The sequence below is a fragment of the Acartia tonsa genome, chromosome 11 (genome assembly GCF_053477335.1).
Source record: "Acartia tonsa isolate MP-2025a chromosome 11, ASM5347733v1, whole genome shotgun sequence".
Taxonomy (NCBI): domain Eukaryota; kingdom Metazoa; phylum Arthropoda; class Copepoda; order Calanoida; family Acartiidae; genus Acartia; species Acartia tonsa.
In genome coordinates, this window is record NC_137270.1 from 22,557,952 (window position 1) to 22,578,830 (window position 20,879).

The window sequence follows — 20,879 nt, forward strand, 5'->3', positions numbered from 1 at the left end:
TAAAAGGCGTCAAGAAATTGTGATTGTGACATATTATTAACATTCGAACATGTCTAAATTAACGAAAGGGCTAACCGTTACTTTATCGATACAGACGGACTGACCCAAATTGTAGAACAGTTTTGCTTTTAAAACTAGACTTACAATAGTCATACAATATGTAATCTTTAATATCTTTTTAATAATTGTTGTGCTTTAAAGAAATGTAATTAGCAAGTTTTTTCCACCAAAAAATTATAAAAAAGGTGTGAAAAACATAGCAATTTATTCTAAAGAAACAATAATAATTAATCAGTTAGTTTGTAAATACCATAATTACTCATTGCAAGCATGCAAAAGGTGTTCTTTAAGACGTTCCCCCCCCCCTCATTTTATTGTTTTGAAACTTTGAAAGAATATTTGAAGAATTTACTACATATTAAACAAAACTAGAAATAAAAAATTTGTGTTTATTGAAGTTATTATGCCAAAGTAAAATTTATGTAAAAGATAATTTTGTTAGACTGACTGTAAATCGCATTGAAGTAGTCTGGTTTCAAGGTTGTGCTTTTTAAATATTTTTAGGGCATACTATTACTTGTTTTTATCAAAAGTACTTTTTTCCTATTCGTCGTAAAACCCTGTGTACACTACTAAGAACAACTTGAGCAATCATCCCGAATCGAAAAAAAACTAATTAGAAAAACAATTATCAATTTATTTATAATATTATTAATATTCAAAATAATATTAATTTGAATGTAAACATAATTTAATAGTTCTTGAATGCATTTGGATGAAATTCGAAGTATGGTCTCTCTAGAGTCCAAGTCAATCTAAACATAACAAGGATGACAACATTCATAAAAGCGAATCTCTGAAACGGTAGGACAAACGGACATTAATACTTGTATAGTGTCAGAACTGAATAATCAGAATATAAATGTATAAGAGTCAACGCAAAAATGTTAGTAAATTTGTGGAAAAACAGCTTGATTCAGGATATTGTTTATGGACATACTTACATTTTTAGGACTTGATTATAGAGTTACTTCGCTTATTACATTATACTTTGTTGTCCCGGGAATCAATACACCAAAAATCAGACCAATCGGATGATCAGATCACATAAAAATTTGTTGTTAAAAAAGTAAAAAAATCAACATGTTTAAAATGGACGTACGGACATTTTGGTGATGATTATAGAGTTTCTACGCTTTCTAAATAGTACCTAACTATTAAAAGAATCACCATGCAAAATTTGAAATCGATAGGACAATTCTAACATGCCTAAATTAACGAAAAAAGCTATCCGTTACGGACGTACGGACGGACCGACCCTAATTATAGAAAAGCTTCGCTTTTAAAAAAGAATAATTACGTATAATAGCAGCGGAATAGTCCATTGACCAAAAGAATCTTTCAAAGAAAATTTTAAGTAAAAAACACTTAGAACAAAGACATTCTGGCTTTTAATACTATAAAAAAAGACACATAGACAGACTCTACGACCATTGTTGTCAAAAATAATTTAAACTAAATGAAAATAGCATTGCATACAAACATACAAAAGGACAAATATACAGAAGAAGCCTTTAATTTTGTTACATGTTTATTAAATAAATTCCTATCCCTTTATAAATATAAAGAATAACATGGCGTTACACACATACATACATACATACATATAAAAGAGAAACCTACAGACAGAGCGAGAGCTTTCGAAACATATTAAAACAACATCCATAAAAGCCAAGCTCTGAAACGATATGACAGACGAACATTTACTCTTGTTGAGTGTCAGAACTGAATATACAAAATATGAAAATATAAGGTTTGACAAAATTATACGTAAATTTGTTGCAAAACTTCTTAAATACAGAATTCTGTTTAAGGACATACTGACATTTTTAATACTTAATTATAGAGATGCTTTACCTTATTGTAATAGGAATCAGTAATAAAAAAATCAGATCAATCCGATGTTTTTACCACATAAAAAATTGTTATTAAAAAAATAAAAAAATCAACATGTTTAAAATGGACGTACGGACATTCTGGTAACGATTATATAGTTGCTACGCTTTTTAAATCGTACATAACTACTACAATAATCACCTTGCAAAGTTTGAAATCAATAGGACAATTCTAACGGGTACATGGCAGATTTACCACTAGCAAAAATACAGTGATATTACTGTCATAAACACAGTGATTTGCTGTCATAAACACAGTTTTACTGTCAAATTCACACCTGCGTTTTTAGGGGGTATGACAAAAATACAGTTATTGCACTGGCATATTCACAGTTTTGCTGTCAATTATACACCTATATATTGACAAAAAAACATCTATTAAATTTATAATTTGTCAATTATACACCTACATATTGACAAATATACATCTATTAAATGCATACCTACTTTTCTTATCCATAATCTTTAATACATCTATTACATATAGAAAAATGGTGACATTAACATGACCATTAAATAGAATCTAAATTTAAAGATCATTCTCTGATATAAAATCTAATATATGTTTAAAATAACGTCACCACTCTACACTTTATCTCTAGTGTATGTCAATAATCTTTTACTATATGCTAAACAAGTTTTCTATTTTTGGGTTAAAAAGTATAACTTATAAAATTAATTTTCCAAATTTTCTAATGTTATCAATGAAAACTTTGAAAAATTTTCCCTTTTAAAACCCAACAAAAGAGTTATCCCCCAAAATCCCTGGATGTCACCAGCTTTACTAAACGTAAGAAAGAAAAAAGAAATTTAAGGATAAAACCGTTGATAGCAATAGAAAATTTGTCATTGCAAATAATATTTATAAATCTGAAAAAACTTGGTCTACAATTAATCAACTTATTAACAAGAATTAAAAAACGCATTCTATCCCAAATCTTTTTACTGGTGATAACAGATCTTATGAAAACTTTCAAGATATTTGTGAAGGTTTTAACAATTTTTTTTAATAGTGTTGGACCCAGTCTACCAGATGAAATTCCATTTTGCAAAAATGATTTTAATGACTACCTTGGGGTTCCAGTCAATGAAAATTTTGTCTTTCAAAAAATCACCCCTCAAATTATTTTTTTCTACTTCCAATAAACTAAAACCTAAACTAAGTTGTGGACCTGACAATATTTCTACTAACTTTTAAAAGAAATTATGTCAAGTATTATAGATCCCGCTGTTCACCTATTTAATCTTTCATTTAAACATGGCTTTGTTCTAAACAATTAGTAGATTGATTTAACTATTATTAATAGTTATAAGTTTTAACAACTTGGTAAAAATATTTATAATTAATATTAATGTAAAAGTAGATGTATTTTTGTCATCAAAACTGTGAATTTGACAGCATACTTGAATTTCATGGGTGTGAACTTGACAGTAAAACTGTGTTTATGACAGCAAAAAGGTGTAATTTTGACAGTGGATAAAAAAATAATGCCAAAAATACAGCTAAAAACGAAATTGACAAAAACACACCCAATATTTGTCAAAAACACAGTGGCTGTACTTTTGCTAGTGGTAAAAGTGGCAGCACCCCATTCTAACATGCCTGAATCAACGAATAAAAGCTAACTCTCTCGGACGGATGGACGGACTGACCGACCCTAATTATAGAAAAGCTTCGCTTTTAAAAATTATATCCCATCCAACATATTATCATTACATACAAACATACAAATATACAGAAAAGCAAAGGATGATGAAAATAAAATATAACCTATTTTAAAAAAACATTTGGATTATGGAAAGAAAACGAAGTAGTGGTTTTAGTCGTATTTTCACAATAGCTTTTCTGCTATTTCTAGCCCCTGCAGAGGTTCTAACCCTGTGGGACCCTCGGGGCAGTCGTTAATATTTACCTAACCTAACCTAAAATGACCTATCAAAGATACTGTGAAATACGACGAAACCCATTACTTTGTTTTCTTTCCATAATCCAAACATTTTTCTATCCCTACAATTCTATAACTATTGCAGACCAAATAGAAACACAGCATTACATGGAAACAGACATATGTACAAGAATACAGACAGGGTGAGGGAAGATAAGATTATACCTATTTAACAAGTTATTTCCCTTTCCAACAATGCTATAACTATTGCAAGCCCGAATAGCAACATAGCATTATATGCATACAGACAGAAGTACATGAAAACAGACAGTTACACAGACGTTATTGCAGTCCAAATAGAAACATAGCATTACAGGCATACAAACAGAAGTACAAGAATACAGACAGTTACACAGACGTTATTGCAGACCAAATAAAAAACAGCATTACATGCATACAGACAGAAGTACAAGAATACAGACAGTTACACAGACGGTATTGCAGACCAAATAAAAAAAAAACAGAATTACATGCATATAGACAGAAGTACAAGAATACAGACAGTTACACAGACGGTATTGCAGAATAAACAAAAAAAACAGCATTACATGCATATAGACAGAAGTACAAAAATACAGACAGTTACACAGACGGTATTGCAGAACAAACAAAAAAAACAGCATTACATGCATACAGACAGAAGTACAAAACTTTAGACAGGGTGAGGAAAGATAATAGTTACCTATTTAACAAGTTATTTCCCATTCCCACAACTCTATAACCATTGTAGCCCAGAATATTCAGGACATTGACTACGTCTTCATGAGTCTCATATCTAAAATTAGAAAATTATTACATGTACAATCACCTACTACTGATCTACAAGGGACAATAGGGTTTTGGGGGCGATTAAGAGACTTTCAATTTAGAAGATTTTTTTTTTTTTGGGAGGAGGGATATTTTGTTCTAAAGTTGGGGTGAGGGTGAAGATACCCCACCCTCAAAATAGTTATAGACCTTTCCAGGATCTATTAGAATCTTCATTGTAGAGGAGAACCATATCAGTTCATCGGTTAGCAAGATCCTTTGCTACACTAGACAGACAACAATCCTGCTACTATTATGTGATGACTATTCGATGGTTGTGGGATTTAGGATAAACAAAACTGTACAAAAGAGATAATTTTGAGTATTGAGAATGCATGTACAATAAATCAGCGTCCATTGTCTTATTCCGAAGAATTCCATGATTTAATGCAATTGTAGAGGTTCTTGCCAAATACAAATTAAAAAGAGATTTAAATGAAAGGATGGAAAAGGAATTTATCGTGTAATAAACTGCTTTCCGTGGATATAAAAATGTACAATTATAAGTTTAATACCAGTTTTTTTTAGCACCTAGATGCCGAAGTATGGCTGAGAACCGGTTATTATTCACCGGATATTAATCGGTTTGGAAGCCATACTGGAAATAATTACACAATACCTGGAATCTGCACTGACAAATGCTTTAATTGACCCTTGGATATCAATGGGCAGCTCACCTCTAATCAGGGTTCCCTAAATTAAAATTATTTATATCTAATCATTAGAAAAATTGAAATTGTACTGATAACTCCCTCCGCTTATTTTTGAACTAATTGAAAATAAGAGGGGAGAGGGGTAGCTTTTTCTTCCTATACCTAATCCTTGCCTGAGGCCCTAACTTTGGGGGGCCTCTTAGTACCAAATATAACCTAACCTGTCATAAAGTAATAACGTAAAGTTTGTAAAGTTGCATAGCTGTTTTAAGTTTGTAAGTAAAAGGGGACCCTAAAACAAAGAGTGCCAAAGAAAAGTTCAATGGAAACAAAGATTTTAGAGTTTAATAGCGGAATTATTGAGTTGGAGATCATGCATACAGAATGATTTTCGAACAGGCGTGACATGCAAATATCCAGATGATTTAGCTATCACCAATAATGATTCTATAAGTGCAATGACTAAAACAAAAACTGTACACTTCCTATATTACATAGAATACTTATAGAAAGGAATGCACCTGTGTAGAACCTTCTTCAATAATAATATAGCTATGACAGGGTACATTTCCATGATCTCTATGTGACTAAATAAAATAAAATAAATTAATTAAACAATACAATATTCACAGGGGGGGGGGGCATATACTTTTAATCCCAAGGGTCACCAAAGTTCTCACATTCGTTGGCATAAAACTATGGGTAATCTTATCAAACTTTATTTAAACTAACAGTGTCAAAACTTTTTAACTAATGACTTACGTATAGAGAAGGGGCATTTTTGTTTATCATAATCAGTGGTACACATTAATTTTCCACTCATTATCCCTCAGTACGATAGTAAATGTAAAATGCTGTATTTTGAACTTATGACTTATAGAACTATGCTAGTCTAAAATGATTATTAATAAGACAACTGTTATATTTTATGGTACATCAAGTAATAAATGTATAAATATACATAGATGTATAACCAGACAACTACCTGGATCTTTTTGAACCTTTTACGTCTGCAACTTGGCTTCAACTTTTTTGTAACGATTTGGCTTTGTTAATATTCCCGACGCTATTGGTTGATTTAAAGACCAAATTAAATGTCAGGACATGGTCCTTAAGGTGGGGACATACAGTAATTTATCCCCCTCCCGCTATATTTTTTTCTTTCTAATCAACAAGTATAAAAATGTTACCTGTGGGTCAGCATAAAATCTTCCTTTTCTGGGGGTCTAAAATTTAGAAGTTGCAGATCATAATAATTAAGCATTTTAAATATAATTCTTAATAATTACACACCAACAAAGAAATGTAATTTCAACCTAGCGTTTTTATTTTTAGATGATTAGATGTTAAGAACAATTTTTAAAAATAGTAAAAGGAGATTTTGTTAGAAGTTAATTGGCTGAAGTAAAAAATAGGCTTAAATTTTGTTGGTCAAGTCTTTAGTAGAGTTTTTGCAATTTAATTTTAAATTACTATATTTACAAGGATGACAACATTCATAAGAAGCGAATCACAAAAAATAAGTTACTAACTGACAGATGTTCAGATGTCATAACAAAGAAAAGAAAAATTATATAAAAAAAACTCAAGAAAAATCACGGAACCTTTACAAAATAAGGTTTATGTCTTTCAAAGCGTGACCAACGGACAGACGAATAAATTAGGTATTGTCCAGGGAAAAGGTAATGTGATTCTGACAAACAACTCAAATTGAAAATTTCCCCTGAACCTCTTTCCCTTTTTTCTCCCCCTTCTTACCCACTTCTCCTTCACTTTAACCAAAAAACAAGTTTTACTCCAACTATACTCCAACAAAATATTTAATTTTCAGAAATTTAAAATGGAATTTATTGTCTGAATAGCAGCCCCTAAAAATATCAGTTGTATTTCTCCAATAGCTGTCGAATAAATCACATTCCCAAAAACTTTACGGACTGACTGACTGACAATATTTTGTCACCTGAATATCGGCTCCTAGTTGAGTATGAGTTGGAAAGATTTGCTGGCTACTTCTGTCTCTATAAATAGAATTGTGTATAATGAGTTAGGTACTTATCCAGTAGGATAAAACCAAAAGGATTAAAATAGTTATTTATCGCATCGTATTATAGACAAGATTCTGCGGACATTCAAATGGAAAATTATAAGATTAAAGTTTTGTTAGACCGTGCATTCATTTTAATATTCGTGAAAAAATGTCTGTAAAACGAAGCTATACATGATTTTTTAGTATGGCCAATAACCGGTTCAAATCCAGCGGATATTAATTGGTCTCGCTGTTATACTGGAAAATGGATTATAAATTGATGTACTTTCCCAATAATTAAAGACAAAATTGCCCATTCAGATGATTAAGATTAATAGAAAAGCTAGTACTAGTTTAAATCAATAAAATAAAATAAAAATATAAATAAAAAATAAAACAAAACTAGTTTTAATCTTAAATTTTTTCATTTTATATCCTCGGAAAGCTGTCTACATACGATGCAATAATGACTTTTCTCGTATTCATTCGAATCCGGTGGATAGGAACTGGTTCTCATGAATACGAAAAAACTATGTCTAGCATCGTATTATATCCAGTTTTCTACGAATATAGAAATGTACAATCATTAGATTAAAACTAGTTTTTTTAGCCGGTGCCTTCGGCACCACGGGGCTAAAAAAACTAGTTTTAATCTTATAATTGTACATTCTATATCCGCGGAAAGCCGTTTATAATACGATACGAGAAATAACTATTCTCACCTTTTAACTGTTACGGTGTCCCTGGATATTTCATATTCTCCCTTCTTCAAAATACAGACAATAAAGAACTTTTCTCCTTGGCCCTAGAAAACAAAGATTAAAAGTAACATTGTTAGGCGTGTGACATTAAAATTAATTACAAATATTATAGGAATTATTCATATAAAACTTTTTTGAATTTTAACGTATAATTCTAGGGCTATTTTGGAAAAAAGAGCAGTTTTTGCCGCCTATTTTGTAATCCCAATAGCATGAAAAAATTAAACTAATTTAAATCTGGCTTATTTTGGGAATTTAAAGCAGTATTGACGAAACATGCGTTCTCTTACGTTTTATGTTACTCTATCATCTATTATTTACATTGTAGTAAAATGATATTTAAATACTTGATTTGCATTTTTTTTAGTAACTTTGCTTTTTACTATGTCTTTATATCGAGTATAGCTTCTTCATCGTATGAGGGGATAAAAAAGCCATTATGTACATCCTTAGCTTTTTAGGAAACTTCCCCCCAAAAAAGAAATAAATGCGAAAGTTTTTAGGTTTTCCAAATGAATGCAATTGTAGAAAGACCACACTAACTTTAAATAAAATATTACAACAAAAGAAATTAAATAGCTTTAACTTTTAAATTTAGATTTGACAAGGATGAAATATTGTGAGTGGTGATACATTGACTATTCAATCTTTGTCAAAATATTAAAAATAAGAAACAAAGTGAGGTTCATTATAATATGTATGTATAATATTTTACTTTTTACTGTCAAAACATTACAATTACAAAATATGTTTATAATTGTATTATAATGTTATACTTTAGCTTACTATTTTTTTATATCTAAAACTTATACTATTTACTATGCTTTTTTGACAATGTTGTATACCAATGATAAAGCACTTTTTACTATTTAAGTGAAAATAGCCTAAAACCACCTAAAGACTTAATTTTTATTATAAATAACCTAAAACCATCATTTTTCCTCTGCTACTCTACCCTAAAACAAAGAACTTAATCGGGAAGCTGTTTATAGTGCCTATAAAATACAGGCCTACCATTGGTCAATTAAAATGTATACTGGGCTGCCATTGGTAATTTAGTCTGTGTATTGGCCTATAATTGGTCATTTGTATTTTACGACATTATTTTTAAAGGCATTATATGGAGCTTTCTCAATTGGTAAATTAATAATCGAGATTTTAATGGACAAAATGTAGAAGAAAATAAATATTGAAAATAAATTTTAAATGAAGATAGACAGGCATCTAATTCGAGTTGCTACACAACTTAAAAGTGTTTTAAAACTTTAGGTTAGATAATTGAAACTTTTTTATACACTTTATCAGACTTGTTTTTCTTTTTTCCCTCAAAAAAAGTAAGTAGGAATTTAAATTGATATGAGTATACTAGAGTAGATTTTTTATGATTTTCTATAAGATATAAGCTTTACAAAACATTGTTTTATTTATTTTCAATCCTAATAGAATAATATTATAGTTGCCTAATGCAGAAATAATAAAACTTACACACTTATATTAAGCCTCATTATATGCCTAAACTGACTAAACTTTAATAAAACAAGAATGACAACATCTATAAAAGCGAAGCTCTGAAACGGTATGACAAACGAATATTAGCTCTTTTAGAGTGTCAGAACTGAATATACAAAATAAAAATATATAAGTTTTGACAAAAATAAACTAAATTTGTTGCAAAACTTCATAAATACAGAATTGTTGTTAAAAAAGTTAAAAAATCAACATGTTTAAAATGGACGCACGGACATTCTGGTAACGATTATAGAGTTGCTACGCTTTCTTAATCTTACCTAACTACTACAGAAATCATCATTCAAAGTTTGAAATCGATAGGTCAATTCTAACATGCCTAAATTAAAGAAAAGCTATAAGGACGTACGGAACGTCCCTAATTTTAGAAACGCTTTGCTTTTAACAATCAAACCTCATAAAAGATATCTTCTGTTATGGTGAAACTCGAAGTTAGCTGTTTATCCTCATGCCTAATGAAAAATAGCCAACATAAATTTTGTACATATACTTAATTTATGTTATCATAGACAATTAACAAAAAAACATTGATTATAGATTTGGGTAATTTCTACAAAACCAAATTATATGTTACTAGCGGCTGTGCTTCTAGCATCTAAAAGCTCTGAATTAAAAGGAGTAAGAAATGAGTTTTAGTAGGGAATTGAAATATTAAGCTAAAGACAAAAAAAACTTACTTCTTAAAGGAAATATTTCTATTTTCTTTTTTAATATGACACAAATATATTACCTATAAATTGGTCTTGTTTCCATCTCTTTGTTGTTAACTAAGACTGAAAAGCTCATTCCACGGTCCCTGTTTATTTATCACAAAATACTTTTTAAATTGTAGTAAGTAGAAAACATTCTTTTCATGCCTGTTAACATGTCAAGCCACTCTCCCTTTAATATCAAAATATCAAGTTCTCAATATAACATGACAGCCATTTTATTTCATACAAATAGTTTATTGACACTTTAATTACCTATCAAAATAACTTTTATCAGTCTGTTTTGCTGTCTAAAAATATTGTTCTTTCTAAATATATCATCAATAATCATAAATTTATCTACTTATATTGACATCACAGTTGTAATAATTGATGATAAATTTACTAATTTATGTTTCTTTGTGACCTCATAGGATTCAAAATTTATGCATATTTTAGATACTACAGGGAGTATATTTCATATTTCTGTCATCCACTATAATTTATGTATATATGCATTTATAGCGATTTATTCATTTTGTACTTGAAAAACATCCAAGGCATAAGGGGTAAGAAACATTTGCCTAATAAATCACTTCTTGATATAATATTATATGATAACACCTGCCTTAGTTGATCAAGATTACATGTATATCTGACAGTCTCTCCAATCCTAACCAAATCATTATTTACTATCAGAGCAACCTTTGACTGTTGAATAGTTTCTGAAATTAAAACTTAATATCACTTGATAATTGAACTTATTTAACTTAAAATGTATGAAATTATATGCAGATAATTGTATTTATATTATCAAAACCAGCTATATAACCCATGTAGGATAAAAAATGATTGAATTACCTGATTCTACAGGGACAGCTGTGCATTTTTCTTTTTCATGAGCCTTTATCATTCCATATCCACTATCCCTGTAAACAGCATCAAGCGTATGTTAATTTCAATAATTTTTTTAGATGGAAAAATGAATGTGGATGGAAATAAAAATTGTAACATATCTATTATTATTGACCCCTTCCACATCTGTTATAAGTTAAAGACAACTCTATTAGATGTAATATAATAAGACAAGATTTTATATCAAAATTCCTTGTAAATAGTACAGTTACACCAATAAATAATGAGTAGTTAATCTTACTGGACATACACACAAATATTCAGTTACTTAACAATGCATACAACACAATACTTATCTTTTATTAAAAAAAAACTTTTTAAAAAGGTACCTACCTAATAGATTCAACTTTACAACAGATTGTGATCTCATCTTCTCTATCATCATTCAGTCTGATTCTAACTACTTTTTCTCCAGAACTGTACACAATAAGTTAAAGATTTAAAGCTATATTTAAAAAACAAAACTGTCAATAAAAATTCAACAAATCTTAGAATACTAAGAAATTAAGTACAATTTCAAGCAATAATTTTTGATTGAATTATCTAGTTAGAAGTTGAAATAACTGTGTTAGTGAAAGTGATTTTTTTTAATTAAAAAAATCAGTTATACTAGAATAATCTAGTTTTAGTAAATTGTAGATGATAAGAATTAAAAGATGTAAAAATTTGAGATCTTTTACAAAAATGTTGAAGTTTAATTACCTGCTTTCATCAATTGTAAAATATTCAGAGTTGATTGTTTCTTTATTTGCATTCTCCCAATGAGATACAAAAGCATTTGTACTCACTCCATCATAGGATATGGACCACTCAATCTTTAAAAAAATTGGGGGATATGTATATCTCTATATCTCTTACTATCTTCTATATTTAAATACATTATACACTGTAAAGTTATAATCTTACATTTGTTTTTCCCCAATTTGTTTTTCCATCCTTGGTTTTATGATAGATTAGGTCAAACTGCCAGGCAGATAAATAGTTACCTTGAGAAAAATTGTTTCTTATTCATTTGAAAGTTATACCAAATATCCCATAGGTAGTTATTGTATATAATAGAATTTCAAGAAATGAACACAAATAAAACTAGGAACATTTTTGTGTGAATTTTCTTAAAACACATCATACTCACCTTATTTATGTTTTCTTGTTTAAACTTAATGAAATTACATGAAACACTTGCAAATTCTCCAACTCTAAAACAAAAAAATATAAAGTTACAAGATACAAAAAAATATACCAGGATGACTTTTCAAGGTTAATCCCTATGGGAGATCATGGGATCAAATACTTTTTAAGCATAGTGCAAAAATGTTGTACCCAATTCCATATACTTATATCCTCCAAATACCAGATTTATCAATAAGATTTAATCCCTGCATTATTAAAACTGATTCAATTTGCAAAATTTATTGTTTAGTTTAGTGCAAATATATTCAAGTTTTATGTGTACCACAAAATTATATTCATTTGTGTATATTAAGTATAATAATCATAAAGTATTTCATTTGGTAAATTGGATGTATGAGTCTAGAATTAAAAAAAACTAGTTAATTTATATCAAGTCTCAAGTATTTTTTTTTATTCAAAGGGAGGCACTGCCTAATTCACAAAGAAATTAATCATCAGTTTAATTAACAAATGAAAAGACAATAATATGGTTATTTTTAAAGATAAATTAAAGATTATTTTTATTTATCTTTAAGCAAATTCCATCTACAACAAATATTACACATAAACCTCTTTCTATATCTAATCTTTTCATTGAGAATATAGAAAAGATTTGCAAATTTGGAAATATATGTGAGAAAAGTATGAATAGTAGGAATACAGAGAAGAAGATATTTTGTGTGTTTGGTTCAGTTACCCCACACCACATTTATTCTATACATTTGCATCCCATTAAATTTCATCTTACAGAAAAGATGTATTTTAAACTACACACATATTTTACCTTACCATACAATATATACAATGAAAATATATTCTAAAATCTAAAACCATGAGATTTATACCACAAATATTATGCAGCAAAGATTAAAGTGTGACCTACAAAATATGGAATGCATAATAATATGCAGAAAAATCTTTTTTTTTTCTTTATAAAAATTTTTATTTTAACAGCTTGCATTTAAAAGTTAAAATTTTAGTGATAGCACGGTACAGTGTAAGCAGGCATATCATATGTTTGCTAGAATTCTCATGTTTTTAAAGTGCTTTTTGTTAGTAATTCAATAAGAATGATTTAACTTAAATTAATAGCTCCTCTTTTTATCACATCATAAAATCATTGCACATTCCCTCCCTTTAAAAAAAATATAAGTTTTTTGCCTTAATATATGGCCAAAAATATGAATGTAATTGATATTTTAACCTTTATTTGAGATAAATCCCCTCCACATAAGAATATATTGTCTGAATAAGTCTAACATGATAGTTATTTCTTTTTGTGAAAAATAATTAAAAAATAATCATGTCAGCTATTAAGTGAGACTAGGTTCAAAGAAGGCGCTTTATATTTTGGCCACTTTGTGATATACATACCCCGATCCCTAAACATGGGTCTCTAATATCCTGGATGAGTCTCCTATGACAGTGATTACATTCTAATGATGTAAATAATTTGATGGGACTAGATTTAAAGTTGATTTATATTTTGGCCACTTTTTGAGTTACATCCCACCTAAACATGAGTATCTACTTGTCTGAATGGGTCTCCTGTGACATTGATTCCTTTCTTATCAAGTCAAAAATTTTGTGAGGCTAGATTTAGAGAAGGTGATTTATATTTTGGCCACTTTTTGAGTTACACCCTCCTAAACAAGAGTATCTACTTGCATGAATGTATTTTCAAAATTGAAAAAAAAATTCGAAGAAACTTAAATTAAAGAAGGCTATTTATATTTTGGCCACTTTTTGAGTTACATACCACCTAAACATGAGTATCTACTTGTCTGAATGGGTCTCCCGTTACATTGATTTCTGTCTAATCAAGACAAAAATTTTGTGGCTATTTATATTTTGGTCACTTTTTGAGTTACACCCCCCTAAACATGAGTATCTACTTGCCTGAATGAGTCTCCGGTGACGGTGATTCCATTCTCGCGGGGAAATTTTACCGCATAGGAGGCACTGTGCATATTATTCAAATTCAACCTTCATCCTATTCAGTAGAAAAACTGCTCTATAGTTCCAAATATTTTTACATATATATTTGATCTCCGAGAAACATAAACATGATTTTCTCAGCTGCTATTTAATATAGATGTCGATGATAGCATTTAAAGATTCCCATGAAAATAATTTGATTAATAAATGATTTTATACTTTAATGTTTTTTTTTTATAAAAGTGATTTCTCTTATGAAAGTGGTAGTACCCTCGAAAAATACTTATTAGCATTCTCAGGACCTATGAGTGTCTAAACTGCACTGTAAAGGAGAACCATATTAGTTGAGCGGATAGCAGGATCCTTCGATATACTCAGACAGACACAAATCATGTTACTTTTATATAGAGATTAATGAGCTTCGCTATTTATAGATTTTAACATCCTTGTACCTCTTTACTAAAACTCTTATCCTCTGTATAGAACAATAAATAGGAATTGGAAACAAGAGCATTTTAATTTGTTGATGAAATTATAGATGTACATCCCCAATTATGATACACAAAATTACCCCTTCTGTAGATTACAATTAGTGGTTCAAACGTTAGGCCCCTTAATTTAATTACCCATCCAATTAAATTTAATAAAAAGTCAATGAATATGAAAACGTTATCATTTAACTTTGGAGACTAGTGAAATAAACAGCCAAATTCCCCCTTCTCCTTGCAATTGCAATATAATAGTTCATTAAATTAATGTTTTATTTTAGTGAAATGTTTTAATCATATTGATCTATATGAACAATTTTCAGTTTTAAAATGTTGCATAATTTTAGTAAAATATTATACATTGATATAAAAGCGAAAACTTTAGCAATCTTGTTAATTTTCCTTATTTGTCAAACTTAAGATTCAGCATTTTCCTTGTTATATATGCAGGGAGGGAAGGGACATTGGACTTTATATCATAATAATACTCAAAGTCTTAAAAACACAGTCTTCAATTTATTTGCTTAAAAAACTTTGGGTACTGTTATGAAATTTTGAGTAGTTGGTACAAATTATTAGTGTTAAAGCTTTTCCGCCAATAAATTTTCTCTGCAGATAATTTAATTCTTTTTCGTATTCATTCGAATCCGGTGGATAAGAACCGGTTCTTATCCATACGGAAAAACCATGTCTAGCATTGTATTATATCCAGCTTTCTACGAATATAAAAATGTACAATTATAAGATTAAAACCAGTTTTTTTAGCCCGTGCCTTCGGCACCTCGGGGATAAGCGGCGGAGAAGGGCGATGAATGCGGCAACGGCGGCAAAAATAGAAGCTAAAAATCACTAAAGCAGCACAAATTAAATGGCGGGAGGATTCACTTAAAGGAGGTAAAAAATTTCAAAGGGCTTCGATCGCGATGCCACAAAAACAAAAAATGCCTAAAATTGAACAGAGAATAATAATTTCAGGTTAGATTTTCAAATAGGACCCGTGTCCCCCATAGCGTTATTGACTGACGGATGGACTGACTGACGGACAAAGTGAATTATAGAGTAGCTTCGCTACTACAAAGTTGAATTTTGAATTTTCCTTGATAAACTCAAAATAATGAATGCCGCTATCAAAGGATTTCGAGTCATTTTTACTGATTTTCCACTGTTGAAATGAGTTCTAAAATCGTAAATTCAAGCAGTGTGTAATCCCTATAAAAAAATAATAGAATGTCTATATGTGTGCATCAAAGGATCTTGCTAACCGCTGAACCGATATGGTTCTCCTTTATAGTGTAGGTCCTGGGAAGGCTTCTAACTATTTTGGGTTAAGGTACCACCACCCTCTCATGAGAAATCGCCCTTGGAAAAGAAAAAGCAAAAAATATTTTAGGTATTAGAGGCCTCTAGGGGCGATACAGCTAGTTTTGATATAGTATCAATCCAATATACTAAAATAACATGATGTCTGTCTCTCTCCCTATATGTACGCTATTATCTAGTTAAGATTATAGAATTTCCCTTTATTAAATATATATACTATCACTCAATTGTTATAACAAGTTATTAATAAGAAAATATGTTTGAAACTAAGATTTAACTAACTGTGTCATTTTATCTTTAAACATGGGTGACTGCAGGGACTAGGGATTAGTTAAACTTCACCAAACTTCTTCTATATTTCTAAAGGAGAACTCTATTAATTTAGTGGTTAGAGAGATCCTTTGGTACAAACAGACAGAAAAAAAAAGACATCTTGTTACTTTATTATGAGGATTTACTGTATAAACCTTTAACAATTTTGTTTTATGAAGTCTAAATAATATAGATATTATCATTTTATTCTATTTAATCCCATCTCCTAATTATTTTATTATTAAATTAGTACTTTAAGGTCGGCTACTCCAAAAAAATTATGACAACACTGAAAAATTATTGATTGACAAACGGACAAAGTGAGTTATAGAAAGTTAATTACAATGAAAAAGATATTTTTAAAAAAGAAAGGTAGTAAGAACAACAGAGAGAAGAAGTTTTACCTACATTGCGACGTTATAATCCTTTAAATTCTATAAAAATAACTTGCAACTTATGATATGCAACGTTTGATTGTTTAATTTTGATATTCCCCTTTTAATCCTTTAAATATAAACCATACCTTTTCCCTGTCGACATAATATGTCATTTTCAAAATAATTATAAACACATGTGTGATTTTGTTACATATTCCCTCAAACTGCCGAGTTGAGCACTCAAATCACTCACCTTATTAAAAAAAAAGGCGAAGCTCTTCCAGACTTATGGTCGTCACGTCCGTACGTCTGTCCGTCCAGAACGATGAGCTCTATCGTTAATTTAGACATGTTAGAATTGTTCTTTCGATTTTAAATTATATATGGAAATTCCTATGGCAAATAGGTACGATTTAGAAAACGTAGCAACTCTATAATCGTGACTAGAAAGTCCGTACGTCCATTTTGAAAAGTTTCTAACCTTTTAAACAACACTTTTTATGTGATATAAATATCCTATTTATCTAATTCTGATTCCTATTACAACATTTATATTCTGGTTTTTTAGTTCTGACAATCTAGAAGTGTTCATGCTCGTCTGTCTTACCTTTACAGAGCTACGCTTCAATGGATGTTGTTATCCTTGTTTTAGATTTTAAAAAAATAAGGGTGGAGTTGGTTGGTTTGAAGAAATATCCTTTATTGATGCAGGTCATTTAGGTTAGGTTATATGGGGTACTTGGTGACCCGGAGGGTAGGGTTAGGCCACCCATCAGAGTTAGACAAAAACTATCCCTTTCCAATTTTTCAATTTTTATCAAAATATAGGGGGGGGGGGGCAGTGCTCGATAACAACTTTTGGGGAAACATAGAAATCACCGATTCTTCTACTGTTCATGACAAATATTATATATATATGATTGATACGTAGAGATCATAAAACATATTCACTACAATTTTAAATTTTTTGTAGCGAAGCTACTCTATAATTTGAAATGTCCGTATGTATTTATGTCTGAAACGTTTTCGAATTACTCGGCTTCTATAAAAGATAGACAGCTGATTTTTTTAGTGAAGATTCCTATGTTATATGCCCATCTAATCTATACATTGTTTTGTTCATGTGTCGGTTATTTGGGGTGCTAGTTCGATTCCAAGATTTTCAAGTTTTCTTGATTTTCTCAGTTCCTTTTCAAGAAAGAGGGCTGAAATTTCCAGGAACTAATCAATTTTAACCCTTACAGATTGGGGGGGGGGGGGGGCCCCGGGGGGGGGTCATATTGACCCCCTCCTCTAGTTTTTCAATGTCATTTTTTTGTAGGTAAGATGGAGAGCTATGACTTCATGACTTTTTAAGTTTAGTAATTATGCGTCGGCAAGAGTTGATTTTATTAGGATATCTGGTCTGTGTCGGTCGTGGTGTCCGGTCAAAGTCGGTTGGGTAGCACCAAAATTTAAAAAAAATCTAAATAAATCTTAATTTCTACATTATGACTTTTGTGTATAAGGTAGAAACCTAAAATTTTTTTTGTGAATACTGATATATCAATGACCTTATGAGAAAAGTGGTGTTATGACCGTTTGACCGCACCCTGACCGACTTTATGACCAATTTTTGTCCGGATTTTACTACAGACATATATCATGAATATCGTGGCTTCAATTACAGCTAGAGACCTATAAATTTTTTTGGTAAATTCTTGAGCAACAATAAACAGATAAAAATATTAATTGGCGCCGCCAACCGCCGTTTTACCGCCGTAACCGCCAAAATGGCGGTTTCCGTTATTTGCCGTTTTTCGGCGATGATCAGAAAAAGTAATTTTTTTGTTATGAAAAATAAAAGTTCGTCCTAAAATTTGGTCATCCTAGCTGCAAAATTGGCCGCTCTACAGCTGTTTTAAAATTTAGCGGCTGGCCGCTAAAAAGCGGCTAAGGAGCGGCCTGACCGCTATGACTAGAAAATGTAATTTTCTCTAAAAATACACATGAACCACCAGAAAAAATTTTTACGTCTTTATCTCTAACAGAAGCCGAGATAGAGGGGGGGGTCAATATGACCCCCCCCCCCCCGATCTATTAAGGTGGGAATAGGGGCCCGATCTGTAAGGGTTAAGTTGTATTAAGATTTGTCTATTAATTTGGGTGCTAGATCGATTCGATTTTAGGTTTTTGTAATTTTCACGATTCCTATTCAGGATTGGCTGCTGAAATTATCAGGGATTAAATATGCTTATATTCTACATATTTCCATGAAGTTTTATTAAGATTTGTATATTAATCGTGGTGCTAGATTGATTCCTATATTTTTAATATCCATTCATAATTTATGAGCTTCGCTTCGAGGATGTTGTCATCCTTGATATGTTCTAAAGAAAACATTGTAGTTGAATTTTTAAGTTCTAAAGAAAAAATTGAAATTATATTAACTTAGTCATAAGCAATTAAATTAATTTGTTTCGTAAGAATAAAGCTAAATATTTTTTAAAAGAAAACATAACACACAAATTTAATTAATTTCTTTGAGATTAATTGTAATTTATATTTTGTAAAAAAAACTAGTATATCCTGCTGTATGATAGATCTTTTTAACTTTGGAAATCCCAAAACTTAACTTATTATGAAATCAAAATATTTAGTCAAGGCGTCATTGAAGTATGTTTGGATACTTTTTAAAACGTTTTCCAACATTTTTAACATGGGCATGCGAATCAAAAGGGACATTTAGGGCATTTTCCCCGCCACATAGCGTCTAAAACAATGTATTTATTATTGGTTAAATCTTACAACAGATTTTCATGTTTTCAAAAAAAGTGAAACACGCTGTGGGCTAAAATAACGAATTCCCCTTTCAACTCCCTTCATCCCCTTCCATCCCCACCTACTAAATGGACGAACTGACCAATAAATGACAGGGAAATAGCAACCTACAACAACAATTCTACATCCATTTATAAAATAGTCCCCCCCCCTTTTTTAAAAAATACCCATTTTGTCCCCAATTTTGTTCAGTTTTTAGCTTAAATTTATATGTATATAACCTTGGCCTTAAAATAAAGGATTTTCTGTTCATTATCTTAATTAAAATATGAAAGGGATGAAAGTTACATTCTTTGCCTTGGGGCTATTTCAGGGATCTAAAGGTATAAGACAATGGCCGATAAATTTATGTGCATTCCCAATGATAATACACAAATTTACCCCTTCTGTAGATTACAATTAGTGGTTGTAACGTTTTGACTCTCAACTTAATGAAACAACCAATCAAATTTAATAAAAGCCCCTAAAGTTGTAAAGCCAACATATGAGAAGCGTTAATATGTTATTTTGGGGACTAGTTTTATAAAGAGTCCAATGTCCCCTTCCTCCCTGGGACTATCTAGTATCCATAGTTAACAAACTACTAGTAACGCTGGTTTAAAAACTAGCTTTTTTTGACTAAATACTTTACTGACGAAAAGAATGAAAAAAAATTTACCAAATTTATTGGAATGAATTTTTTAAAAATATTTTTTTCTATGTTTTAGTATTTTTATGGCGTGACTGATTGACCCACGGACCAAGAAAATTATATACTGTATGCTTGCTCATTGATAGAGGGAATTTTCTTTAAAAAATCTCAGCCCTCTATCTTCAATAGCAGCCCATAGAGTTACAGATAAACAGACTGACAGACAATCACCAGAGAGGGAGTAGACATTGGTATTTAAATTGTACTCCTCCCCAAGGTTAGAAAAATATTATTTGTCACTCATTGTTAGACTGAAAAGGATTACCTACTCATGATTGGGTTGTACAAACTAGGGTTGGGCCGGATACTTTTTTGGCCGGATACCGGATATCCGGCTGATTTCAAACGCCGGATATCCAGTAACCGACCAAATATCCGGTTATCCGGCCAAATTACCAGATACTAAAGTAGCAAAAAAAATTTCTTCAGAAGTCTTATATAAATTTACATAAAGTTAAACTTGTTCAGAAAAAAATGTTCTTCT

The 20,879-nt window shown here is 30.4% G+C and overlaps 1 protein-coding gene across 2 annotated transcripts; it reads right to left on the minus strand.

The window, feature by feature from the left end:
• Nucleotides 1–681: 681 nt before the first annotated feature.
• On the minus strand, nucleotides 682–16,066 carry LOC145332322 (uncharacterized). Of its 2 annotated transcripts, none has more exons than XM_080177306.1 (16): nucleotides 15,972–16,066; nucleotides 14,349–14,411; nucleotides 12,412–12,475; nucleotides 11,982–12,094; nucleotides 11,613–11,696; nucleotides 11,226–11,293; nucleotides 10,993–11,101; nucleotides 10,406–10,471; nucleotides 10,070–10,127; nucleotides 8,110–8,192; nucleotides 7,322–7,379; nucleotides 6,552–6,587; nucleotides 5,883–5,948; nucleotides 5,328–5,401; nucleotides 4,584–4,676; nucleotides 682–815 (listed from the first exon to the last, which is right to left on the minus strand). In XM_080177306.1, the coding sequence occupies exons 1-16, from the start codon at nucleotides 16,019–16,021 to the stop codon at nucleotides 752–754; spliced, it is 1,149 nt and encodes a 382-aa protein (XP_080033432.1). In that variant the 5' UTR covers nucleotides 16,022–16,066; the 3' UTR covers nucleotides 682–751. The 2 variants fall into 2 exon arrangements, with proteins under 2 accessions (XP_080033432.1, XP_080033433.1); XM_080177307.1 differs by having other exon boundaries at nucleotides 10,993–11,089; nucleotides 15,972–16,051.
• Between the last annotated feature and the right edge of the window lie 4,813 nt (nucleotides 16,067–20,879).

Bases quoted from the DNA above. Each gene is read 5' to 3' on its own strand.
- LOC145332322 (XM_080177306.1), bottom strand. From the start codon at position 16,021: ATGACTCGAAATCCTTTGATAGCGGCATTCATTATTTTGAGTTTATCA. The intron at 8,193-10,069 runs GTTTGATTGTTA...TTTGTTTTCTAG, and splicing joins CAGAAGATATCTTTTATGAG to GGCCAAGGAGAAAAGTTCTT. The intron at 7,380-8,109 runs GTGAGAATAGTT...TTCTATTTATAG, and splicing joins GACACCGTAACAGTTAAAAG to AGACAGAAGTAGCCAGCAAA.